Genomic DNA, 27,184 nt, shown 5'->3' with positions numbered 1-27,184 from the left:
ACATTAACCACAATACTTGCAGTCAAGTGCAAACAAAAAACAATCCTCTGATAATTTATGCATCGTCCTTGAAACTGATTGGTCCACACCAGAGACGGCTTTTCTTAGAGCCTAGTCTCACACGGTGTTCGACCAGATTAAGCCAAAAGGCGCACAGTTCAAAGACAACGCACTATCAGAGTAATGAGAGCTCGGGGTAAGCATACATTATCAGAGGATTGTTTTTTGTTTGCATTTGACTGCAAGTATTGTGGTTAATGTTAACATGATTCCTTGCAAAAGGTGTCAGTTTTGTTGCCAGAAAAAAGGGGAAAAACCCCTATTAGTATATTTTGGTACTGGCAAAGTAGGCCTCATGACTCGGGCAGGCCGTTTGTTATGTCGGGACAGTCGAGAAAGTTTTTTGGCCTTTGAATTTCCACTATTGGTACTTTGTTTTTCCCTCCCCCCAATGATTTACATTGTACTGTTAACATCATGTCTTGAGATGGATAAGCCATTCAGGGATTTCACAGAGAAGTGCACCGGTCATCAGAGAAAAGCTATGGAAGCAATTTTTTTTTTATCCCCAGGATTTCTCCTGAGTAATTGTGTTACCTTTCACACATCAACGGTGCCACGCCCTGTCTCGTTTGATTCTCCTTTCACTTCCCGTACTCTGTACTTCCCGAAACACTTTTACTGAGGCAACAACTGAATTTGGGGCAAATATTATACATTTTTTGCAACAAATGGAGTGAGTCCACAGTTTCAGCACTCCAAGTGGCCCTGTATTCCGATCAAGTGGCCCTGTATTCCGATCAAGTGGATATTCCAGCCAGAGGCCTGCAGACTACTTAAGCGTGTAATGAGTCAACCCTCAGTGATTCAATGAATTCACACAAATTTATTTATTGATTTTTTTAAATTACAGTTGTAGCTGTAGTATTAGCATACAATTTGCATAAATCGATAATTACATGCACACTTTAATTCATGTATTGTAAGTGTAGAAATACATTTAAAACGTTTCATCAATGCATCATTGCATGCTTTTTTGGCTCCGTGACATAAAGCAGCCTTGCGACAATGTGCTGAGTATTCCGAACAAAGATGAAACTGTACATCACGGATGAAACTGCACATCACAGATGAAACTGCACATCACGGATGAAACTGCACATCACACATGAAACTGCACATCACAGCTGTGAGCTACAACCACATCGCCTGTGATCGTCGTCACGTTTCCGCCTGGACAATGTTGAGGAGGTACGGCCGCTTGCCGACAGACACTATGGCGTGGTTGGCCTTGCAATCGCAAAATAACTTTTGCGTTCTGTGCCTTTTGGCTTGTGTGTGGTGTACATGGTAACATCAGGCCTACATGTATGTTCAATGCAATAACAATACAGTACGTTTTTATGAAGTGTATCATTACAACCCTCCTCGCGCACGCGGAGCGATTCGATATCACAATTTTGTTGGCTCGCGAGTGAAATCAACAAAAGGTTCTTGCAGGGACGGAGCAAGGATTTTGATTTTGGTGGGGGGGGGGGCTGACTTCAATATTCTGAGATATCTCAGCGTTTATGTTTTCCGAAAGGGCATCACAAATGTATAAAACAAATTTTATTGGCTTTGAACGCGGAGTTTATTAATAGGTCGGAGCCGCTGATGTGGCTAATAATTTCGATAAGTTCTAAAGGCTGCCGCTCAAGCAGACTGCAGGGCAGCAGCACGAGGTGCCAGCCTGCAGGGCAGCAGCACGAGGTGACAGCCTGCAGGGCAGCACGCGGTGGCAGCCTGCAGGGCAGCACAAAGTGGCAGCCTGCAGGGCAGCACACAAGGTGGCAGCCTGCAGGGCAGCACACAAGGTGGCAGCCTTCAGGGCAGCACGAGGTGGCAGCCTGCAGGGCAGCACAAAGTGGCAGCCTGCAGGGCAGCACAAGGTGGCAGCCTGCAGGGCAGCACACAAGGTGGCAGCCTGCAGGGCAGCACAAGGTGGCAGCCTGCAGGGCAGCACACAAGGTGGCAGCATACAAGGTGACAGCCTGCAGGGCAGCACACAAGGTGGCAGCACACAAGGTGACAGCCTGCAGGGCAGCACGAGGTGGCAGCCTGCAGGGCAGCACGAGGTGACAGCCTGCAGGAAAGCAGCACGAGGTGGCAGCCTGTAAAATTTTCAGCAACCGGATATCTGGTTATCCCGATTACCGGATATCCGGTTATCTCGATTACCGACTTTACCAAATTTCAAGGGGGGCTGAGCCCCCCGCCAGCCCCCCCCCCCCCCCGTGGCTCCGCCCCTGTGTTCTCGTCTTATTTCAGTCTCGTTTATATAGCTTTTTGAGTTGTTTGTGCGACTTTGCTCTGTGATCCTAAACGCAACGTGTGATTTGCACAATGCATACGTTGTAAATGATCGATTCTCACAACTCATTGCTTAACTATCACGACTATGATCATTTTATTTTATTAATTGATACATCATTACACGCATATTATGAAATGTTCACGATGACACATAGAAGGGAAACAATAACAATATGATTTTATGATCTTAAACTATTAAGAAATAATATTTTATTGTTTCCCTTCGACGTGACTTTACCGAAAGAACCAAGAATATGAATCCCTGCAGTCACAAAAGCTTGAAATCAAAATTTTACTCTTAATTGCTTATACCGTTCCCAAATGTATTCCCAAGAAGAATGCTGGAAGAAAAAAAATGTGCATTTTACAAAAACATTAATTTTGACGTATTGGCGGTACACCGGTGCAGCATAACACACCGGTCCTTAGTAAAAAAAAAATCTAAATTCTAATCAGCAACTTTGTTTATTATTCTGTAATTGACTTATGTTCGACGCGATTCGAAGGTTTATTAATTCTACTCATACTCTTTGGTTCTATTCGGTAAAGTCACGTAGGTAAAAAATAAAATAACAAAAATCACGACGTTTCGGCCACAACACAAGTGGCCTTCATCAGGTGAAGGGACCATGCTGTCATGACGACAGCGTTGGAGTGACAGCACAGTCCCTTCACCTGATGAAGGCCACTTGTGTTGTGGCCGAAACGTCGTGATTTTTGTTATTTTATTTTTTACCTACGTGACTTTACCGAATAGAACCAAAGATTATGGATCCTTGCAGTCACGAAAGCTTCAAATCTAGAATTAAGTCTACTCAGTCTACTGACACTTGACATGGGCCCGTTGAATCGCGGAACCGTCTGACCAAGTCAAATCGTGCCTTTGGCACGCGGAGGCAGTCGTCATCTGGCTGGGTGCTGTCTGGCAACAACATACTGAAGCTTCGCGTTCAGCTCATCAAAACATTCGGCTTCTGGTTTGCTTCGACACCGCGCGAGAACTGATTTTTCACGCAGCACCCCGTAAGATTTTCTGACCGGGGTTGCGAATCGCAGAAATAAGAATAATTGTTGCGTTAAAAAAAAATGTGCTTTTCTTTATACTGCGCAACGGTGTACCGCCAATACGTTCATTTACAGGATACGCACGCAGTACTAAAGTGCTGCGTGATAGATCGTAGCATAATAAGCCTCAGCGGGCTGCAAAGTCAGCGAGTTTTACCAGGGGGTGCCACGTGCTGTTTGTTTCAAATAGCTCGACTTAACAAATAATGGGGTAAAAAAAAAGGTGCACAAAGAAGCGAGGAAAGATGCACACTTGGAATTATGTATGGTTACGAAAGAAGTTCAACATACATGCGAAAGAGGAACACATGGAGGAGAGGACATGCACATGTGAACGGCATGATCTTAAACTATTAAGAAAAGTAAATGGGCTTGAGCACCACCACGTTATGGTTAGAAGGGATGATGACCGATGGTCAGCAGCAGCCAGGGAACAATGTGTCTCGCCGGACGTCTACCAAGGAGATGGAGATTAACTCTGTTTGTGCACAGGTACTACATAGATTATTACATTGCGTGATTGTGAGAGTTGGCAGAGGCTTGGGAAGGTTGTAATCCAGAAGAAAAACATCGTTATATGCAGGACAAGTTATATCCGTGTCAAGTAATTATATAAGTATGTTTTATTCATATGTCCTATTGCTCGTTGCATGTCAGTCAATCTGGCCCTCAACGCAAATTAATTGGACACAATTAGCATGAAAATCCTCTCGGCCAGGTGTCGACAGCCTGCGGCTGTTTGGCTACCCCCTTTCGGGCAGCCGTTAATTTTTTTTAATATACATAATTTCACATAAAGATCATTTATTAAATATGGCAGGGGATGGGTCACTAGGGAATGTCTTCGTGACAACAAAATGTACAGTCAAACCATATTGTTAAAGAATAACTAAACAGGGAAAAAACAAAATACAGTAGACAGTTTATTTAATCACCTATTTTGTATATTTACGTCAGAATGTGTTTGTAATCTGCTGTATACCTGCTATGTTTGTGTAGGTCTGCGTTTAATGTGGCTCTCGAACTATTTTGGTCAAAGAAAAAAAATGGCTCTTCTTATTTGAAAGGTTGCCAACCCCTGCTCTAAACCGAAGGGATTTATCTATATGACTGGTCTATAGATCCAAAAGGATTGGCCTACAGCTTAAACATAATCTGGAATGGTCTATATGACAAATCCTACTATACTACTGTACATTATAGGACCTAGAGGACAGGTCTCCCCTAGACTAGGTCTTAAAGGGTTAATCTACAATAATTAAATATCTCTAGGACTGGTATAGTGACTCTTCTTCACCTCTAGCACTAATTTACAGGACTAGACTACATCCATCGGGCAGTTCCCGCCCATCTACATCACTGTGATGTTGTCGTCGTCGCTTGGCAGCCTGTGTGGCTGCTTTGCTGGGCCCGGCCAAGGCATCCCGCAGGCCCTGCCAGAATATCTTCTGAGCATGGGGGTTGGTCGGCCAGCGCAGAATGGAGCCGGGGCTCAGTCGCTGTCGGAGACGCATATACCGTGAGCGTGTGAAGGATGAGCGCATCCTCTCCAGCATCACTAGGATCACCATATCCACCTTCTCATCCAGCAGCCTCTGATGTGACATGAGGAAGGCCTCACGGAACCGACCCGACGCCGCAAAAGCCCGTGTAAGGACAAACACAGTTCTCCTGCTGGCGTGCACGCTTGCCACCAAGTTGTCAGCCACGCTCATCCCAGGTACCCAGTCCCGGTCCTCTAAACACAACCGGAAAGTGCGTTGGGCCCCATATGGGCCAGCCTCCTCCATGTGGACACGCATTTCTTGTAGGACCCACTCACACACGTCCATGTCGCTCGAGTCGTATGCCACAAAGGCATCATAGCCGCACTCAAGCTTGCGATAGTCCTGGCCATTGGAGCCACTACCACCATTAGAGTGACCACGGCAGCACCGTGCGGCGTAAAAACGCGCGGTGTACGCAACGTCCCAGCGGTAGCGTGCCCACACAAACGACGAGGCCATCAGCAATAATATGATCGTATTGTAGAGCAGGAACAGTCCCAGCATGAGTCCAATGAACTCGCACTCCAAGAAGTCCAGGGTGACGAGGACACTCTTGTGGCGGTGCCCATCGGGCCGGTCACACAGGAGCCCCGTGGCGACATGTGGGATGTTCACATCAGTGCTATTGATCCACTGTGCCAGCCAGATGTTCTCACAGGTACAGAGAAACGGGTTCCCTTCCAGCATCAGTTTTTGCAAGTGATCAAGGGCATCTTTGGGGAAATCATCACGGTGAGCTCCATCAATTTTATTGTATGCAACATCCAGGATAGCAAGGCTTGGGGCATGCAGCAAGAAGTACCTGCTGATTGTGGTCAGATGGTTGTGGCTGATGGACAGCTTGGTAATGGAGATATTGAAGTCTAGCAGAGAAATGGGTAGTGCCTGAAGTCGGTTGTAGTCTAGTGACAGCACGCTAAGGTTGGCCATGTACCGTAGTTCATCCCACGGGAAATTGTTCAGATGGTTGTGGTTTGCGATCAACTCCCGAATGTTCCTCAGGTGGAGGAGGACACTGCCATTTGGGATGGAATTTAGGTTGTTATAGGATATGTTGAGCATTTTTATATGTGTCAGGTTCTCGAACACGTTGTAGTTGTTCTCATTGCCATCTTCCCATAGTACATTCAGGTTGTTTCCGTCGAAGTGGAGATCAGTGAGGGTGTGACTGCGAATTACCGTCGTGGGCCCCAGGCTCTTGATCCCATTCCAGCCTAGGTTAAGCTTCCGTAGTAATGTCATGTTGGAGATGAAATTTATATTGTGCACAATGCCATCCATGGAGAAGTAGTGTCTGTTGTAGCTCAGGTCCAGTACCTCCAGGCTCTTTAGTTCAGTCAGAGCACTAGAGTGGAAGAGGTCCAGACGGTTGAAGGAGAGGTCAAGGTACTTCAGGTTGGGGAGGTTGACAAATTCCGATCCATTAAGAGTCTGCCCAATGGCGTTGGTGCTTAAATTTAGGCAGTGCACATCCTCAGCGCCATTGAACTGCATTGGATTTATGAAGAAGATGTTATTGACACTGAGGTCCAGTAACTTCCCATATGACTTGCACTCCTCGTACTTTGCTGAGGTAATGGAATGGGTTCTATCATCTAAAATGATTCTCTCAATTCCCGGGACCTTTTGGGACTCACCTAACCCGAATTGAAGGCCCTCCCCTCGCTTCTCCACAGGTGGCGAGATCTGGTTCTGCGAGAGGAAGATGCTGCTGAGCCCACTCATTTTTTTGAAGATGGCAAGGTCCAGGTGATTTATGAAGTTAATGCCCAAGTCAAGTGAAGTGAGGTGTGACAGGTTGTGGAGGACATCGATCTGAGAGTCCTCAAGGCGCTCAAACACATAGCCCTTGATCATCAGCTTCTTGAGTGAGGTAAGTGCCGCAAAGTGCGATGACAGATTAAGTTCCTTGAAGTAATGGCCTGGCTCATAGTTAAAAGACAGGTCCAGCACCTCCAGTCGCTTCAGGTGGAGCAGGAAGGAGCCCTCAGCCAGTGCTTTTGCGAGATAGTTGAGGGAGAGGTCAAGGTGAGTGAGATGGGGGTTATTCTTGAACATCTGACTGGGAATGCTCCGCAGTGACACAGAGCGCAGATTCAGGCTGCGAAGTTCAGTTACATTAAAGAAAGCATCATGGGTGATGTTGAGGGGTCCATTATCTGGACACGGGTGGCACGGGTAAGGGGCATTGTAGCAGCGTGGGCAGTTCATGCTGAGGTCCAGCAAGCACAGGGAGGAGAGGCCGCTCAGATGCTTCTGCTCGAAGGTGCGCAGCTGGTTCCCGCTCAAGTCCAGTAGTGTCAGAGAGGCAGGCAGGCCAGTCGGGGGGTTGCTTACATTGTTGCTAGGCAGGTGCAGCTCGGACAGGTTGAAAGCACTGAAGGCACCTGGCTCCACACCGAATGCCCGGCCACATGGGTTGTGCACAAAGCAGTTGTACCCCAGGTGAAGGATTCTAAGTGCTGAATGGTACTCAAAGTCTGAGGCGAAGACCTGGGAAATGCGGTTGAACTGTAAGTTCAGGGTGTGAAGGCTCCGTGGGAGTTCCGATGGCACCCGAGAGAAGCTATTGCCACCAAGGTTGAGTGAAGAGAGGTTGAGTGAGGAGAGTGCAGCCGCGCCAAGTGTGAAGTTACCGTTGTCGCACGGGCAGTTTGGGGAGGTCACACTGGAAGGGCAGTTTCCACTCAGGTCAAGGTCCCGGAGAGTGTCCTGGGTGGGTGGTGGGAGGTAGGGGGTGGGGGTCACTTAAGATTACAGTAGGTGATGATTGGAGAAATTATTATGGTACAGTAATGAGGATTGGTCCAATGCTGATGTCTGCTGTAATAATAATTTCAACACGTAGGCTTTCGCGACCAATATCATCCATAATAGAGGAGATTGGGTTAGATCGCGTAAATATATAAATGTGTTGTTAAAACCCGCCACCACCCGACACAGCCAACTAGTAAGGGTTGTCACGTAAATAGAACATGACAATTCGTCACTAATACAGCACACCGGTGTGTTGGAGAGCCAAGCCACAACATTTACCATCTTGAGTACGACGTTTCGCCAGTAATTACAACTAATCATCAGGCGACAGCCAGATTTGTGGAGAAGTCTTACTGTTTCGTTCTTATATAGAGGCGTAGATGTGGCATAATGCACATGCATAATGTAACGTTGCCTAAGAAATACCCCCCTCCCAACATTGTGCAAGAGCACAGCTGCGTGGTCAAGACATCTACGCCTCTATATAAGGAACGAAACAGTAAGGCTTCTCCACAAATCTGGCTGTCGCCTGATGAAGTTAGTTGTAATTATTGGCAAAATGTCGTACTCAGGTTTTAAATGTTGTGGCTTGGCTCTCCAACACACCGGTGTGCTGTACTAGCGACGAATTGGCATGTTCTGTTTACGTGACAACCCTTACTAGTTGGCCGTGTCGGGTGGTGGCGGGTTTTAACGACACATTTATATATTTACGCGATCTAACGCAAACACCTCTTATGGATGATAATCATTATTAAGATGGTGCTTACAGTGCTGCTGCTATTCATTCAGACAATGATTCCCATACTCCTAGTTGTGCCAATGTTTCTGTTGTATTGTTGCTGATAATTATGGTGAAACTGGTGCTTCCAGTACTGCTGATGATTGTGATGACAACGATAATATTGCTGCTGAAGATCATATTTCCCTCTCATGATTAAGATTGTATATTTAGTCATGGTGTTGCAAGACCAATGGATGATGAAAACAATTGTTAAACAATATATCATTGTAGAAACATTTTTCGGACGAAAGCAGGTCTATAAATTTGAAATCGATCGAAGCACAGTCTCAGAGTGAATTTTCTGTCCATGAAGCCGAATAGTAAATTTGACTGGCTGCAACTGAGCACCTTTTGCCCCGTCCTTTCTCATTTATCATAGGGTATTCACTTTAAAAAAAACAATGCATCTCAAAATTATACCAAATCAACGGAATACACCATATCCTATCAGTGATACCATTTTTTATATGAACGTTATTTGTTGAATCCTGAAATTCACCACTTTTTCTATTTTATTGTATGCCAATCGAGACGTGTACTACAGTACATGACAATACTGTACAGATCCCTCATTGGAAAGACAATGTCTAATTCAGAGAATTCAGTTCAGTTCCATTTATTTGGTATAGACATGAGGAAGGCTTATTAAAAAATAATAATGTAATGCTTCTGCCAACGATGACAATGTGTGCTCTGTTGCTACTGATGGTGATGACAATATTGGTACCTGGAAATGGATGAAATCGTCCCGCTGCACACCACAGATTTTGTTGTTGCTCAGGTTCAACTGTGTGACGTGTTTTGGGATTCCAAACGGAATATGGGTCAGGCCCAGGCCGGAGCAGTCGACCGTGATGGCCGCGGTCTCTTTAACGACGTCCACTTCGCAGGGCAGGGTCCTTGGCCACGAGCGGCCACCTCCACGGGGCTGCATTGGGATGGGAGTGGTCCCACGTGGCAGGAGAAGCAGGTGGAGCAGTAGGAAAAATGGGGCGGTGTGGAGTCTGATGAAGGTTGAGTAAGGCATCGTTGTGGTTGTTTCGGACTCTTGTGGGTCTGGGGTGGACCTTGGGCAGGAATTAGGAGAAATAACGATCAACAGCAGCAACATTAACAGCATCAGAGTGATTGTTCACAGCAGCAGCAACAACAGGCGTCGTATAAATCAGTATTGTACAACGTGCATTCGTATGACAAGGCTCGTGCTTTGCACAGCAACAACCATAGTCGCCTTCCCACTAAGCAGTGCAGCTTCACAAACCTTGGAGGTATTATGTTGGTAATGATGGAGATGTACTTGCGCTACTGCTGATGTCTCTGCGAATGGCAGTGATGATGTTCATTGTGGTGGTCTTGATGATGTATCGTATTATTGCCACCCACCTTGCGCAGACTTTCCGAAAGTGACTGGTAGAGGAACTGGGTTTTAGAAGGTCGCATGAAATGATGGTGACGTTAGGGCGTGGGGGGCGGAGTCAGATCAGGGCAGGGTGAAGTGATGGTTTTAGTGCGGAAGGCAGGGGACACCTGCAAGTGAAATGTGATTTCTAGAGGGTATGGGGACCAAAGAGCCGTGATCAGGAGAAGGAGGCTTCAGGAAACAGATAAGGGGAAGTAATTAGTTTTACTTTGGGTGCGAAAATGTGTGGTTTATTATCAGTGCAACGCATTTTTTTGTGAGAACCTTTGGTAATCCTGGTAATAAATTGTGTTGTAAAAATGCTCAACTTAAATTTCAATCTAGCAAGGAAGACTTGGTGTTAGGAACATTCTACTGAAGTTAAACATATTGGCATAAAACTGGACATAATGACACCACATAATTGACTACAACTTTGTCGCAGCAAAAAGTGAATCATCAGTAAGTAGACAGTTAAAAAAAAAGTAACTTATTAATTATTGTCTCTCAATTTCAGTTCAATTACAAATATGTCATCTTATGATTTTTAGAGTTCTAAATTTTTGATTAAGAAGAATTGGTCGACATGCTATTACAGTTCAGATGATAAATGTTTTGTATCAGACGGGACAAGGGTTATCTCGTTCGGGGTTGTATATCGAATGAGATGAGGCTTCTATGTCATTCAGGTTGGTGTAGTTGGTGGTTTAAGGTTTGATGTAGAAGTCTGTATATTACTGTTCAAATCAGTACTTTGGTTTTGCTCAACTCCGTTAAAGGTCGAGTCATCGGTAAAAAAGAAATCCTCAATTCCATGTTTGGAGCCAGTCTATCCATAGGACTTAGTAAACCTGTACATTGTATACCAAATCATGGCATTTTTATTCAACTTAAAACTTGTATTCAATGTGTTGCAGTTGAATAATTACTTTGGTGTGCGGTAATTGTGTGTTTATTTTGTAATGGCCACTTTTGCATCACACCCCCTTGCAATTGAGATGTGAATCTCAAAGAAGTATCTTGTTTTAAGAGCTCTATATTGTTAAGAATAGCACAGTCTCCAACCAAGCAGGTACTCTCGAGTTTTAGGAATAAGAGCCGGATTTATAGTGGTTGCTGGAAATGACCGAATATTCCAGGTCTGAGTAAACATTTTATTTTGCTGCCTAAAAATGTGTAGAGCCCAGGGTTGGTGGCAGCACGTGTTTTGTGGGTTTCGTCTCTTCCTCATTTTGTTTTTAACATGTTCTAACTCTGCACTTACGCACACACAGCCACGCACACACACGCAGCCACATAGACCGACATACACTGAACAGATTCCAATAACACACGTACAGTGAGGGAAAAAAGTATTTGATCCTCTGCTGATTTTGTACGTTTGCCCACTGACAAAGAAATGATCAGTCTATAATTTTAATGGTAGGTTTATTTGAACAGTGAGAGACAGAATAACAACAACAAAATCCAGAAAAACGCATGTCAAAAATGTTATAAATTGATTTGCATTTTAATGACGGAAATAAGTATTTGACCCCCTCTCAATCAGAAAGATTTCTGGCTCCCAGGTGTCTTTTATACAGGTAACGAGCTGAGATTAAGAGAACACTCTTAAAGGGAGTGCTCCTAATCTCAGCTTGTTACCTGTATAAAAGACACCTGTCCACAGAAGCAATCAATCAATCAGATTCCAAACTCTCCACCATGGCCAAGACCAAAGATCTCTCCAAGGATGTCAGGGACAAGATTGTAGACCTACACAAGGCTGGAATGGGCTACAAGACCATTGCCAAGCAGCTTGGTGAGAAGGTGACAACAGTTGGTGCGATTATTCGCAAATGGAAGAACCACAAAAGAACTGTCAGTCTCCCTCGGCCTGGGGCTCCATGCAAGATCTCATCTCGTGGAGTTGCAATGATCATGAGAACGGTGAGGAATCAGCCCAGAACTACACGGGAGGATCTTGTCAATGATCTCAAGGCAGCTGGGACCATAGTCACCAAGAAAACAATTGGTAAGACACTACGCCGTGAAGGACTGAAATCCTGCAGCGCCCGCAAGGTCCTCCTACTCAAGAAAGCACATGCCCATCTGAAGTTTGCCAATGAACATCTGAATGATTCAGAGGACAACTGGGTGAAAGTGTTGTGGTCAGATGAGACCAAAATGGAGCTCTTTGGCATCAACTCAACTCGCCATGTTTGGAGGAGGAGGAATGCTGCCTATGACCCCAAGAACACCATCCCCACCGTCAAACATGCAGGTGGAAACATTATGCTTTGAGGGTGTTTTTCTGCTAAGGGGACAGGACAACTTCACTGCATCAAAGGGACGATGGACAGGGCCATGTATTGTCAAATCTTGGGTGAGAACCTCCTAACCTCAGCCAGGGCATTGAAAATGGGTCGTGGATGGGTATTCCAGCATGACATTGACCCAAAACACACGGCCAAGGCAACAAAGGAATGGCTCAAGAAGAAGCACATTAAGGTCCTGGAGTGGCCTAGCCAGTCTCCAGACCTTAATCCCATAGAAAATCTGTGGAGGGAGCTGAAGGTTCGAGTTGCCAAACGTCAGCCTCGAAACCTTAATGACTTGGAGAAGATCTGCAAAGAGGAGTGGGACAAAATCCCTCCTGAGATTTGTGCAAACCTGGTGGCCAACTACAAGAAACGTCTGACCTCTGTGATTGCCAACAAGAGTTTTGCCACCAAGTACTAAGTCATTTTTTGCAGAGGGGTGAAATACTTATTTCCCTCATTAAAATGCAAATCAATTTATAACATTTTTGACATGCGTTTTTCAGGATTTCTTTGTTGTTATTCTGTCTCTCACTATTCAAATAAACCTACCATTAAAATTATCGACTGATCATTTCTTTGTCAGTGGGCAAACGTACAAAATCAGCAGGGGATCCGTCACTGTAAGCAGTCACAATGAGGACCACCATTCGCCACTGAGTGGTGGTGACTTCACCAAGGCACTTGTGCTAGGCTAGGTGCATTTATATTAGCACGGTTGGCTACGTACGGTCAGAGAGACGTTCAACATAATACTTTGAAGCTCCTTGAATGAAGTTTCGATGGCTCACTGCTGGTAGGTTACGGGACAGACTTTGGTGCTATGGGTTGACTGCCTGAGATGACGAATAGATGCACACATATACGTACACACAGACGACTCATATGAGTCACGTAGAAATACCCCCTGTTAGCGAGCACCTATGAAGGCCGGAACGGCACACGAGGGGATGGGTGGCCAACACCGCCTTTGTCTTCCTAGTGGCAACATACAGCTATGTACATATTTCCATACAGCAACACATACAAAACAAATATACCATACACTCTTTTAGAAATGAGGGGTAAGTGCTGTTAGCGAGCACATTAAAGCCATGAAGGTACACGAGGGAATGGTGTGGTCAGAACCGCGATACTCAGTCAGTGGTGATGTTTACGCATCACACTTGGGTGTTCGTTCATATGTCACTCGCCTCTCTTAACCGTGGCCAGGAATCGAACTGAAGTCTCTGGGTTCGTATGGCGCAGTGCGCAAACCATCCGAAATTCCCAACACATATACACAAGACAAAGATTCCCCGCATAGCCTGAACCCACCTTTGGGGCAAGTGCTGTTAGCGAGCATCTATAAAGGCTGGGCACGGCACACCGGGTGCGTTTGTGGCAACACCACGCCCGACCGCCTTTGTCTTCCCAGTAACGATATTTACACACCGCACCAGGTACTCAATTTGAGTCCACCTAGGGGAGGCCAATGACCGGTTCCGTTAATCGTCACCGGTGTTGGCCGTGAGCAGGAATCAAACTCGGGTGGCCAAGTTCGTAGCGCAGTGCGCTAACCGATGCGCCACCGCTCCCCACACACACCCACAAACACAGAATCCCACACCGCAACACGCGCAAGGGCTCACACACCGAAGGCCACCATTCGCACTCTTAAGGTGCGCTGACGTGCCCACGCCCCCTCGTGCCAGGCTAGGTGCACTTGAGTCGCGGTGTCAATTGGATTTCATAATACAGATTTATTTTTTGGGTTAGATCGCGTAAATATATCAAAGTGTCGTTAAATCCGCCACCGCCTGACACAGCCAATTAGTAATGTTTGTTAGGTAAACAGAACGTGCAAATTTGTGTTGCCTGATGAAGCTGGTTGTAATTTGGGGCCGTCCATAAATGACGTCACGCACCTGGGGGGGGGGGTCAGACATTTGTGACGAGGGGGGAGAGGTTTGAGAAATGTGACGTCACATCAAAATGCGCAACTTTAAATAAATATAGACAACACGTTCTACTTAATTAAATAGACTTTTTAATAAATGTTTTCTCCTACAATATCAGCGTGCAGCGCCACATTAAATACGCACTACAATGACAATAGTTTAGCATGTTTTTTTTGGGGGGGGGCAGAACTTTGTGACGTCATATTTGAGGGGGGGGTCTGACTTTTTATGACGCCGTGTGACGAGGGGGGGGTCAAAAATCGTCCAAAATCGCGTGACGTCATTTATGGACGGCCCTTTACTGGCGAAACGTCGTGATCATATTGTAAATGTTGCGGCTTTGCTCTCCAGCATGCCGGTGTTGCTGTACTCGTAACGAATTGGCACGTTCTGTTCACGTGACAACCCTTACTAATTGGCTGTGTCGGGTGGTGGCGGGTTTAACGACCCATTTATGTGTCGTTAAACCTGATGACGACCGTTTGTGTTATGGTCGAAACGTCGTGAGAATTTTTATTGTTTATATATATATTTTATTATTTTATTGTTTCCCTTCAACGTGACTTTACCGAAAGAGCTAAGAATACGTTTTCACGATGTCATTAACTTTGTGTACGTCCCCTAATCCATTTCACTCGTTCTGCCTCGGTTTATTTACCAGGACGCGCCCTTCCCATGCTGCTTTACGCTTTTTAAATGCTCCAAGTTTTGCAAAAATCATTCCTGGTTTTGGGATAATCTTCTGCAGGGATTGCACGGTCCATGAGCCCACACCAGGTATTGCACTTGATGGTACCACGTAAGGGGCCGTCCATAAATGACGTCACGCACCTGGGGGGGGGGGTCAGACATTTGTGACGATGTGTGACGAGGGGGGGGGGAGGGGTTTGAGAAATGTGACGTCACATCAAAACTTTAAATAAATATAGACAACACGTTCTACTTAATTAAATAGACTTTTTAATGTTTTCTCCTACAACATCAGAGTGCAGCGCCACATTAAAAACGCACTACTCTTAGAAGGTGCAGAGCATATGTACAGCGATGCGATGCAGATAGCGATAGAAAACGGACGTCAACGCGATACAGTCCTGGGAGTAAACGAACGAGTCATCGGGTAGAGGAGGCACAACTAATTCCAGCGATGGGATTTTATCTTGATTTTGGGGGGAAATTGTTCAGTTTCCGACATACGGAACATTCGGTGTACGGATCGTTATCGGGAACCCTGGACCTTCCATAACCCGGGGACTGCCTGTAGAGTAAACAAAAATAAAGTATTATCAGTCCTCGACTTACGACAAAAAATCCTTCCCTGAAGCCCGTTCGTAGTCCAACCGTTCATAGGTCGGGACACAACAATGTGCTGTATTTAAATGGACATGCGGTCAGTGTTATGAAATGTGTTACGGTTCAACAATAAAGGTAAGTCTTGTTAACTAAGAAATATTGAACATTTGCATGTAACACTAAAAAAAAATACTGCATCGTAAATAAAACATTAAATAAAGAAACATACATAGAAAATGCTCAGTTTTAATTTTCACTTACCTTCAGTCTTAATGCTGGCTTGCTCGTCGGAGAGGGCGCATTGAGTCCCCACAATTCCACACACACAAACAGGGCACGTGCGCACACAGACAAAGTCCCCCCCCCCCTCCCGTATAGCCTTAACAGACTGTTGGGGCAAGTGCCCCAACAGTCTGTTGGGGCACTTGCCCCCCTTCCCCACACGAGGGCCACCCTTCCCCACACGAGGGGAAGGATGGCCAACACTACGCCCGGCCGCTTTTGTCTCCCAGTGGTGATGTTTACACATCACACCAGGTCATCATTTGAGGCTGAGTCGACGTAGGGGAGGCCCATGACCGGTTCAGATAATTGTCACTTGTTTTGGCCGTGAGCAAATATCGAACTTGGGAGTAAAAAAAAAATTTCAGCTTCATTTATTTGGTATAGCCCTGTGAGCCGTTCGGCTCTTGAATAGCGCAGCGCTCTCATCATTGCACTACCACTCCTCACACGCACACAGGGGGCACGCGTGCGTGCACGCTCACTCACTCCTTGCGCGCGAGGTTGACATTATATCTCTACTCTTTGGTTCTTTCGGTAAAGTCACGTAGGTAGTGCGGGTGTTCGTAAGTCGAAGGTGGAGCTAATTTCTGCTTTGACACATGGGGACTATATATCCCTGCACTATTCAGTTCACCAAATATATAAATCTTCCTAATAGTTGTACAAAGGCGTTGTACAAAGGGTGGATTGGGACGATTCGGAATGCTCAGACTTTCTGCACGTTGTGGGTGGTGCTCACCTCCATTGGTGGTCCTGTCAGTGGTGAAATTCAACATTCCTACGTCTGGTCTATCCATAGGACCACTATTGATATTCATTTTATCGACGGCAGTGAGGCTGAAGATAATTTGACCAAATGGGATTGCACTCATAACTTTCCGATTACTACAGCCAGGGATTGCGGTGCAAACAACCACAGTACATATAGGAAACAACTCTGCAGAGGTTGGAAGTGGTCATTGAGTATAAACCGCATCACTGCCATATCACTTGTGTTTTTGGTTGCTTGTACTGCATCAATAACCCGAGTGCCTCACCACTTTCAATAGGATTTAGCTTCACCCTGAATGATGAGGAATGTAAAGTGGTGTATAACGCAAGACTGAAGGCAATTTAGACATTCACGCCCGATAAAACCATTAAAGGGTTGTACATTTTTTTGGGACTCAATTAAAAAATGGTTTACAGATCGTTCTAATTATAACCAAAGGCTCGATTTAATTTGTGCCAAATTTCAGTTTTCTAGCCCTTTTGTAACAATCATAATGTATATCAGTCACTCGCGACTGTCTCTGTAAAATGTATTACGTGTTTCTGTGAATGCATGCAAAGTTAAAGCGTGTGCTTAATCAGACAAGCAGTGGGGCATTGCTCATGTCCATTGGTGGCCATGAGTCTGTGGTGGAAACTCAACGTTTCCGTAGTGGGGTCCAGTCCATCAACAGGATAACCAGTCAACTTTCCATAAAGTTGTACAGGCAATCCTCGGTTTACGCGCTTTTATGGTAGACCATTTCGGAAGAACGGACATGACATACGCCACCCTAGTCTGGCGCCGCGACCCAATGGCGTTACCAGCAGGCCGTGCGGTACAATAACTCGTGTGCGGTACGATAACTCGTGTGCTATACTGTACAGCGTCTCGCCGCGTGTACACCGGCGCTCTTCCCTTCGTCTCTCGTTGCCATCGTACCCTGTGAAGTTTGTGTCGCGTTCACCGCTTTCGTATTTCTTCATTTTTATTCATGCTAGGTATATATTTAAATTATTTTCTTAATTTAACGTATTACATTGTGTACATGTATCGTATTGATATAGGCTAGGATAATAGAGGCGATTATGTCTGCGAGTGTGTGAAATCCCCTAACCCCCTGCTTTGCCATTATCTCTTATGAAAAATAGCTTTTGACATACGCGATTTTGAGATACGCGCGCTCTTCCAGGAAAGCATCTATGGCATATGTGAAGGAGTGTCTGTACTCATTTTATCAATAAAAAATGGATGAGCCGAGTTGACCACAAACCGATATCTGAAATACAAGGAATTGCACAACAACCTATTTGTTTAAAGTTTATTAGCTGGATGTAATGTTCGACAAATTATAAATCAACAAAAACACAAGGCTTTGTGTTGGCCACATTGTCGCATGTGTAAATGTCAGATAACAGAACTACATCAGTGAGTTGCGCCTTCTGGAATTCCTGCAGGCAAAAGAGCAATCATGTCATCTTACCAAGGAACAACCCCAAAAGTCAATAACACAATTCCTCAATGTGTCCCTTCCAATAGATTTTCTTCAACAATAAAGACAGTGTTCTGTAAAGTGGTTCACCACATGTAATTAATCCAATATACAATATTTACAAATCTAAGCTCTCAATATTAGGCCAGGCTGGATTATGTGAAAACTGAAATGTATTAAAGAATTGTCTTTTAGACAACTTATTACATACAGAAGCCTGGTTTAATCAGAAATGGCTGCATGGTATTTTGAACTGAGACATGGTCATTGTGAGTGATGATGGCGATGATGCAACTGAAGATGGTGATGTGCTGACGACGGTGGTGATGATGCTCGTCAGATGTAGAGAGACCCGTCGGCAGGTCCGATGTATCCGATGGCGATGAGCAGCACATCCAGCAGCGTCCACACGCCCAGGCCCCCAAAGCTGAATAGTTTCCCCAGGCCTTCTCGCCACTGGCCCAGGTAGAAGCGATCAGCTCCAAACCCACCAAGAGTCACACTGCACATGCACAATTACATCCCAGATCAATATACCAGCTAAATGTAACTGCATCTCAAGCACTCAATGCGGCATGAACATCCTGGGGAAAGGACAATTTTATGTATTTAAGAGAGAAAGAAAGTCATGTCCAGATGAATAAGGACGAGTTTGAAACCTGGACTTGAGCAGGAAGTAAACAATGGGGAAACATAAAACAAATGAGCAACCTCCCACTGAGAAAAAATTGACTGGGGAATTTAATAATGCATTGGGTTGCTGGTGTAGAGGGGGTGTGGTGGGAAGTAGAGTGCGATGAGAGGGGAGATGAAGGAGCGAGTCCATGGAGGACCTTTAAGACATCGAGTGCTAATCTTTAAGTTGATGTGGAACCAGTGGATAGATTTACGTATTCGGATGTGGTTTTATTTATGAGTCCATTCTCTCTTATTTTTGACATGGTTCTTTGCTGAATTAATTTAAGGTGGAGGGGCTATCAGGCCTTCAAACTCGCTCAGCACCCCATAAGCCACTGTGGTGGATATGAGCAAGTGGAGGGTAAATAACTGACCAAGGTCAGCCTTTCCCCCAACAGGACTCACAACATACCAGTGTAGCTGTGGAGATTATTTGCCAGCCAACTAAGACCCTACATATAGCCTTTAACAGACTTTTGATGAATGCTGTAAGCGAGCACCTATGAAAACCTGGACGTCGCACGAGGGAGGGGGGGGGGACACATCTGGTTGCCTTTGTCTCCCCAGTGCTGATGTTTGCACACTGCACCAGGTACTCATTGATGGTTGAGTCAACCTAGGGAAGGCTCACCAGGACCAGTTTAAATATCTGCCAATGTTATTTGGCCATGAGCAGAAACCGAACTCAGGCCGTTGGGTCTATAGCGCAGCGTGCTAACCACTGCACCACCGCTCCCCACAGATGAGCGCACGAACAACAAATACACACAAAAATAAAATCCCAGAGCTTGGGACTTCAGACCTGAGTGTGAGTGCTGTTGCCCACTTGTGGCCACCCGTCCAGTCACAGTAGAGCATCTTCATGAAGGTGCGTTCACCTGCACACATAAATATCTCCATTATAGATTGCAGGGTCAAATGTCATTAGTGGGAGGGCAGTGTGGCCAACGCTACACCTTGCTGTCTTTGTCTCCGCAGCGCTTGTGAAGGTTGAGTCAACCTCGGATAATACCAGAAGTGGTTTAGATATTGGGGATTGTAGCACAGTGCACTAACCAGTTAACAAACTGATGCTCGTCCCCACACACATGTACACACCTGCATGTAAAAACACACGTGAACCGGCATATGTAAGGTGCATGCAGATCTGCATGCAGCCACATCCATGGAGATAAAAGCAGATACATATCTGTGCATGTATGCAGGTGTGTGTATAAAGTGTGCGTATGTGGGTGTATGCACGTGTGTATCCAGGACTATACCTGTAAAGTATGTGTATGTATAGATACACATGCATGCACACAAGGCACATGAAGCCACACAGGCACTCTGGACACACCAACAGCAACCGCCATTCCCCACTAAGTGGCGGTGACTTCACCGTAGCGCTTGTTTATGGAAACCTCTCCACAACTGCCTCATCACCAATGGGGAGTTGGGGGAGTGGAGTGTTTTATGAAACAAAATTCATAGGCAGGTACTCGGTTTTGGTGGGAATGATAAGGCTCCACCTGTTAGTATCACACTTCAGGTTCAATAGAAGTGTCTCCAACTCCTTCTCTGAGCAGCAATCACCAGATCATCAGCATACATAACATGGTTGACCAATAGGGATCCTTCCCTCAACTGCACATGGGCATCGATCAGCCTCCCATTGTATCTGTACCAGATTGAAATCCCTCCGGTACAGCTATGGAAAGCTTCTCAAACTACGTTGTCGAAATATGTTAAATAATGTAGAAGCCAGAGGACATCCGTGTCGCACCTCAAGGTGAACAGGGAATGGCTCCGACTCTCAGCCACGCAGCTTAACCCAGGCCTGCCCACCATCACAGCCCCAGCAGGGTCATCGCCACCTTGCCTCATTAAATGATTTGGGCTGAGGTAATTCCCCTCCCCCAAGACACCACCCCACAGGCACACACAACCACTCTAAACAGGTTAGTGGTCTGTTGGGGCGAGGAGTGGTGGTGAGGTTAGCATTCAAATAGCAATTGTGCAAGTGAGTCGGTGAGAGAGAGAGAAGGTTCTGACCGAGGCAGTGCACATCAGGTAAGGCGGTGCAGTTGGCGCGCGTGCGGGCACGAGGACACCCAGCCGAGGGACAGGAGGTGCTGTTGGTGCAGTGGTAGAGGGAGGGTGGCAGCTGCCAGCAGAACCCGCACGTCAGATTTACGGACATCTCCCTGGGCCCCTGGGGACACACGGGGACAAGCAGATCAGCCTGAATGTGTCTGATCTTGCAGAATAACATAAGCATTGAGTCTGGTCAGGATTTAGATGCCCGGGAATATCAGGTGTTGTAAGCTTGGGCTGCTAGGTGGCCGTGAGGTGACATTACAGAAATGGATTCTTGACTATTTGTGCTGAGCTTTGAGTGTTACCCCATCGTATTTGTGGATATTCTCTGGATACTGGTTTCCTGCCACATGTCAAGCACTCATTATTGGGCTAAACATCCTAAAGCAAAATCCTGAAAAATAGTCTTGGCCCAGTGAGGCTTTCCTGGATAAAAAAGACATGAGAACACAATAAGATCCAATGATGAACAAAGATTTAAATGACAGTGATGTCATTCTAAATCATGTGTGTATGTGACTAGAGACATATGGAGGGGTGTACATGGGCCTACACATGGGCACATACTAAATAAGTGTACAGAGACAAAAGCAGGCACACAGGTTCGCACACATACACACACAGACGCGTAATAGCACATAGCGATACACGGAGATAATTAGAAACACATTGACACAGTGGGACCCAGGAACACGCAAATAAATTGATGCACGGGAACAACGACACGGGGATACAGAGACAACTAGGGGAGCACGTATAGATATGTGGAGACACGCGAGGACATTCAGGCACATGGACGGCGACTCCCAGGAATGCATGAAAATGTACTTGCTCGCACGCACGACGAAACACGGGGAAGACAGACACAAGTGGCGACTCACAGGAATGCATGGAGAGATGCTCCAACTCACACGAGATGCAAGAAAAAATGGGGGTAACACAATGATTCCATACCGCATGGGGATGCACTGTCTCACACAGACACATGGGAACAAACCGTGCAGTGCACGCCAGCACGGGGTGAGCAGGAGCCCGTGGTGTTGTGACCGTACACACAGGAGCTGTTGTAGGTGCAGTTAAGGCACTGAACAGGAAGAGAGCGGCAGGCGACGTCCGCAGGGCAGAGACGCACGACCTCTTGCATAACTGATGGGGGTCAAGGGATGTGCAGATTCACAGTGCGGCAGGAGACATGACGACATGTGGAGACAAGGACACGGGGGGAGGGAGGGAACATTGGAGACACAAAGGGGAAGTTTTTTAATTGACAATTAGCATAATTAAATGTAAAATATGAATGCAAGTGCTTTGCTAATCATATATTACTAACATTTATTCTCTAAACGTAAATGTTACAGTGAAAAACCTCGTGAATCTTTATATTTGCCAAAACTCGTTATCCATGGATATTTCATGGATAAGAAGAGTTGTGCAGAAAACGCCTATTACCCACACTTATCCGTGGCCGAGTGCTTGTGGTTTCTCGCTGTGGAGTGACGATGATGGATGAAGATCGTGTTGATGCTAGCGATGGCATGACAAATGGCACTGCACTCTTATTTGCGGACAAGAGGTGTCCAGCGGTAGGTCCCTTCTAACATGCATGTTTATCCTAGGGTGAGAGAGTCGCCTGGAAGTGGTCCCCAAAAGCGCTACACCGGAAGCGGTGGAAATATTCTTGTATCCGCAGACATCTACACAGGTAAGAAGGGGATCATTTTGTGGATAAACGTGGATCCGCAGATAGTGCCCCCCCCCTCATATCAACTAAGAAGATTCACCTCCCCCTCCCCATGACAGTTGTTTTCAGAATGTTTGTGTAAGTTTAAGATTTTTCTGTGTTAATATTCTAACCCCCTATGCTGCCATTTCACCTTTGACTACAACTGTCTGTATTGCTTTCGCACCCCAGGTCTCCCATTAAAAAAATATACTTTTAGGCATGTATCTAGTCTGAAATACTGCGACTGCACGGAGGACAAGACTGGAGGGAGACATGTTGAGGAGAAAGCCAGACTCAACAAAAACGGGTTTAATTTTAGGTAGGTGCCATCCAAGAATTAAAAACACGTGTTAACGACGGCCATTGTAAACTGCTCCAACAGGTAGCAGCCAGCCATTGTTCTTTAGAGAAGCTGTGTGAGGGTTCACTCCCCTCTCACCATCCTCAGCCGAGCTGTCCGACGTCCACGATGTAGCTCCTGGCAGCATGGAGAGACAGGAGATCGCTACCACAGGGACATGGGAGGCACAAGGAGACAATCAAATGTGTGCGTCAGTATGCTTACTAATATGTGTGCAGTACCTATGACTGTGTGCACGTGCATTAAATTTTTTTCCCATTTTCAATCCAGAATCTGAATATTTATACTGGAGGAATCCGATGAGCTATAAAGCGCTTTTTCACAGACGCCCAGTCGGGGCGGGTAAGAACATCACTGACAAACAATACAAAAACACTGCTGGATGAAAACTTCTCAATACCGTGTCGGCAAGTAAGTTGATTCACCATACTTCACCACACTTATCAAAGGGCTGGGTGAAGGGGTGGTGGTGGCCCAGTATGTGTATAATGTGCGGTCTACTGTATTTTACGTGTACAGTTGCGCATGTGCATAACTGTACTGTAAATGTGTTAATGTACATATGCACAGTATTTCAAGGTGCATATCTGTACAGTGTATACATGTACTATATGAGTATATATACCGTACCTGTACGCTATGTATTTGACTTAATGGCTACATTAAGAAATTGTATGCGTATGCAGTTTACACACTGCACATGTGCTTTATGTAAAAAGCTTAGAGCTCTTTATCAATCCGCCTCTGGATGAAAATCCCCCACGCCGTGTCGGCCAAGGAGATTGCTTGACCAGACTTCACACTGTAGAGTGTATATGTGGAGGGCAGTGCTCAAACGCACTCAGCTACAAACCGGACCTGCGGCTAACACCAGTGGCGAGTGATACCTTGAACCCTTCCTTCCTTCCCGTCTCGGGCTGCCTTGAGTACCAGCAGCTACCGGAGAACACAAAGCCGGCCGCGCTTGGCGCGGTCAACACCACCCACCCCAGGCACTGTCCCGGCCTTTTCCATCGGTGCCTCACCAACAACACTCGAGTTTACTGTACACACACACGCCGATCTGTACCCGCCAGGATGAGCACCGCGACGCGTCCGCTCCTCCAGCCTGCAGCTGTCCCTACGACTGCAGCAGTAGCAGCAGCAGCGGGAAGTGCTCCTTGCGCTCCTCCTGCAGCTGCTCCGACCGCTGCTGCTGCTGCGGCTCCTTGCGCCGTGCACCGCGACGCCGCCTCCATGACGGCCCCGATCCACGCCGTCGCCACTTCCTGTTGTTGTGACGTCACGTCCGGGGCGGGGGAAGAGGCTCCTCTTAGCCAATAGCAGCGGAGAAGCCCGCCCCGTACACCGAGAGTGGGCGGGCGGGGGGGGGCAACAGAAGGCAAAGTGCCCCCGTGTAACCTTTAACGGGATTCATATTGTTGGGTCTTTCGGTAAAGTCACCACGTAGAAGGGAAACAATAAAATATAAAACAATACAATTCTCACAACGTTTCGACTGCAACACAAGCAATCATCATCAGGTGTGAAAACCACAACAAGAAAATTTGAAAAAGTAGCCACTTTTTTCAAATTTTCTTGTTTTCTTTGAAAAAAGTGGCCACTTCTTAAAAAAAAATTCTTGTTGTGGTTTTCACACCTGATGATGATTGCTTGTGTTGCAGTCGAAACGTCGTGATAATTGTATTGTTTTATATTTTTATATTATTTAATTGTTTCCCTTCTAACGTGGTGACTTTACCGAAAGAACCAAGAATATGAATCCCTGCAGTCACGAAAGCTTTAAATCAAAACTTTAACGGGCTGCTGGGGCAAGTGCTGTTAGCGAGCACCCTATGAAGGCAGGCACGGCGCCACCAGCGCGTGGGGTAACCACCCCCACTGATGTTAACGGAACCCACGGGGCAAAAATAACGGGGACTGTCGTTTTAAGGCCGGGTCAAACTGTTTGAGGCCGGTGCCCCAGGATTCATTCACTTGGAGACATTCCGTCAGCGATGTTGACTCGCGAACTGGGATGCGCCCACCGCCGCTCCCCACAAGGGGAGGCCCTGTCACTGTCTCACCCCTCTCCGGCACAGATTGTCCACGAGCCAGACCAGAAATCGGTTCGCAGTAACCGCCCAATGCAGCAACTCCTCGTTTGGTCGTCCCACCATTTATTTGGTTAATAACAGTGTATTATTTGATAAAGCACTCATTTGAAATGGTTTTCACGAAATGTACTAAAGTGGTCATATTAAGACGTTGGAAGCGCTAAAATTACAACCCTTGGCGCCTGTTGTATGCATGTTGAACTTCTTTCGCACCGTACGTAGCCAACTGAGCGAATCGGAGATGCGGGGTTGTCCCAACATCCCATGTTCACGAAGGTATTTGAAGCGCTTGAAACACGTCAAATATGACAAAAAAAACTCCCGTGTCGCCGACAATGTAGGTCACACGGGTTAGGCTTGTTTTGCTTTTAAAAAAATGCGAATTTGAACCCATTGGAACCGGTTTGGCATATTCTGTAACTGATTCAGTCGGTTTTGCAATAACCCGAACCGTACCCAAATGTATCGGTTCGACTCCCTGAACTCTATCGCCTTAAGTTGTTCCCGTAGCATGGACCGTGTTTTTATGACCGGCAGTGGGCGTCTCGCTCAAAATCAGTAACCCTTTACATAAAACATCTGTGACGGCTGACATTATTTAAGCTGGCCTGCCTATGATCCAGCCTGGGTTCAAGTAGATTGAATTGTATGAGCTCACAGTGTGCTCCTCTAAAAGACAGGGATGCATTGCCTGGGTCATCATGATGAGCTCCCATACCCAGTCTCAGCATCCCCACGCAGATTATGGTCCTTGGGCCAGGCCAGATATCGGTACCACCCAAGGTGGAAAAACTTCAATGGTGCCATTTAATTTGTTACATCAATAGAAGTAAAAGAATACATGATATCCTTTCCAAATGAGCAGCTGTTTAATTTTTCTCGCAGGAAACCTGTTTTTGCACCTATCGAAATCACACCTATTTGCCCGGACGTTACAAATAAAACATTCCAACACCTCTGCTGTTAATTAAGACAATAATTAATTAACAAAATGGATGTTTGTCCCCAAGGCATGTATTTCGTACATATTCTTGCATTCATTGAATTTCAGTGACTTAGTTAAGCCTGGAATAGATTGGCGCTATCTGTTTTCCTTCTGTTTCTAGCAGCTTGTTTGCTCATGATCATTTACTGGCAGGTGAGGCAAGTACTGGTGGTTCTGTATTATTTCTGTTCAGTGAAGATATCTAAAGTGCTAACTTTACCCTCAATGTATTGTTAATGTACCTGTTAAGATGATTAATTAAGGCCAGGTACTACAGGAAAAAATAATGATTTTTGTTCAGTTTGCCAATTTTTATATTTTTTTATATTTTGCTTCTATAAATTGTCAAATTTCATAACATGCACACAATTATTAACAACAAGACCAGTCTCATCAAGTTTCTGGTGGAAGAGTGGAAACTCCCACGATACAGAGAGATGCTGCATGGCAAGGTGCTGTACATGGCCTTTGAGGAAACCTGCTACACGTTGACAGAAGATGAGTGTGAGGAAGTAGCAGAGCTGCACTCCACGCATGAAGAAGCTGACACCCGTCTGCTCCTACATGCATTGCATGCAGCAAATGTGGGCTCAAAGGCAGTTATCATCACAGCTGAGGACACTGATGTCATGGTGCTTTGTCTTGGCTTTCAGAAGGACATCACCTATCCCACATACCAGAAGTGTGGAACAAAGAACCGCACACAGATTGTGGATATGAGCAAACTGGCAAGGTCACTTGGAGACAGCATCTGTGACAGCCTAATTAGCTTACACACATTCACAGGCTGCGACACTGTCAGTGCATTCGCCGGTCGAGGGAAGCTGAATGCACTGAAGATGGTGAGAAAGGGCACTTACTGCCAAGAGACTTTTAGTCGACTGGGGCAGTCATGGAATGTGATGAGCTGTTCCAGAAAATTGAGCAGTTCACCTGTCGAATGTATGTTGCTAATAGCAGCACTGGTGAGGTGAACGAACTGCGCTACCAGCTCTTCTGCACCAAAAGGGGAAAATTCGAGTCCAGCCAGCTGCCACCTTATAGAGACTGTCTCTTCATGCATGTTCAACGAGCCAACTATCAGGCAGCAATCTGGAAGTGCTGTCTGCATGCTAACCCTGTGGTGTCAAGCCCTACTGGGTATGGATGGACAGACGATGATGGCAAGCTGGCCATTTACTGGATGCGCTCTCCACCCCGCACCAGATGTGGTCTTGGAACTGCTCGCATGCAAGTGTGTACATTCATGCAAAATGTCAAGCTGCACGTGCCTGTCAAATGGACTGACATGCACAGA

The 27,184-nt window shown here is 46.0% G+C and overlaps 2 protein-coding genes across 2 annotated transcripts; both read right to left on the bottom strand.

Moving 5' to 3' along the window:
- Positions 1-873: 873 nt before the first annotated feature.
- Positions 874-10,085, bottom strand: LOC116954901 (toll-like receptor 7). Its single transcript, XM_032975717.2, has 3 exons — positions 9,770-10,085; positions 9,236-9,575; positions 874-7,679 (listed from the first exon to the last, which is right to left on the bottom strand). The coding sequence occupies exons 2-3, from the start codon at positions 9,533-9,535 to the stop codon at positions 4,731-4,733; spliced, it is 3,249 nt and encodes a 1,082-aa protein (XP_032831608.1). The 5' UTR covers positions 9,536-9,575; positions 9,770-10,085; the 3' UTR covers positions 874-4,730.
- Positions 10,086-17,780: 7,695 nt separating this feature from the next.
- TM2D3 (TM2 domain containing 3) lies at positions 17,781-24,094 on the bottom strand. Its single transcript, XM_032975705.2, has 6 exons — positions 23,876-24,094; positions 22,885-22,950; positions 21,720-21,868; positions 20,678-20,837; positions 19,446-19,521; positions 17,781-18,467 (listed from the first exon to the last, which is right to left on the bottom strand). The coding sequence occupies exons 1-6, from the start codon at positions 24,042-24,044 to the stop codon at positions 18,302-18,304; spliced, it is 786 nt and encodes a 261-aa protein (XP_032831596.2). The 5' UTR covers positions 24,045-24,094; the 3' UTR covers positions 17,781-18,301.
- Between the last annotated feature and the right edge of the window lie 3,090 nt (positions 24,095-27,184).

Source organism: Petromyzon marinus, chromosome 3 (assembly GCF_048934315.1).
Source record: "Petromyzon marinus isolate PM22_M1 ecotype Great Lakes invasive population chromosome 3, UKy_Petmar_22M1.pri1.0, whole genome shotgun sequence".
Taxonomy (NCBI): domain Eukaryota; kingdom Metazoa; phylum Chordata; class Hyperoartia; order Petromyzontiformes; family Petromyzontidae; genus Petromyzon; species Petromyzon marinus.
Note: the sequence above shows the minus strand (reverse complement) of the source record. Positions and strands in the feature narration are given on the sequence as shown.

Coding starts and splice junctions, on each gene's coding strand:
- LOC116954901 (XM_032975717.2), bottom strand. CDS start 9,535: ATGCCTTACTCAACCTTCATCAGACTCCACACCGCCCCATTTTTCCTA. Junction 7,680..9,235: donor ACGATTTCATCCATTTCCAG/GTACCAATATTG, acceptor CCACCCACCCAG/GACACTCTCCGGGACCTTGA.
- TM2D3 (XM_032975705.2), bottom strand. CDS start 24,044: ATGGAGGCGGCGTCGCGGTGCACGGCGCAAGGAGCCGCAGCAGCAGCA. Junction 19,522..20,677: donor ACCTGATGTGCACTGCCTCG/GTCAGAACCTTC, acceptor TTATGTGTGCAG/GTGAACGCACCTTCATGAAG. Junction 18,468..19,445: donor GCAACAGCACTCACACTCAG/GTCTGAAGTCCC, acceptor GTGCATGTGCAG/TGTGACTCTTGGTGGGTTTG.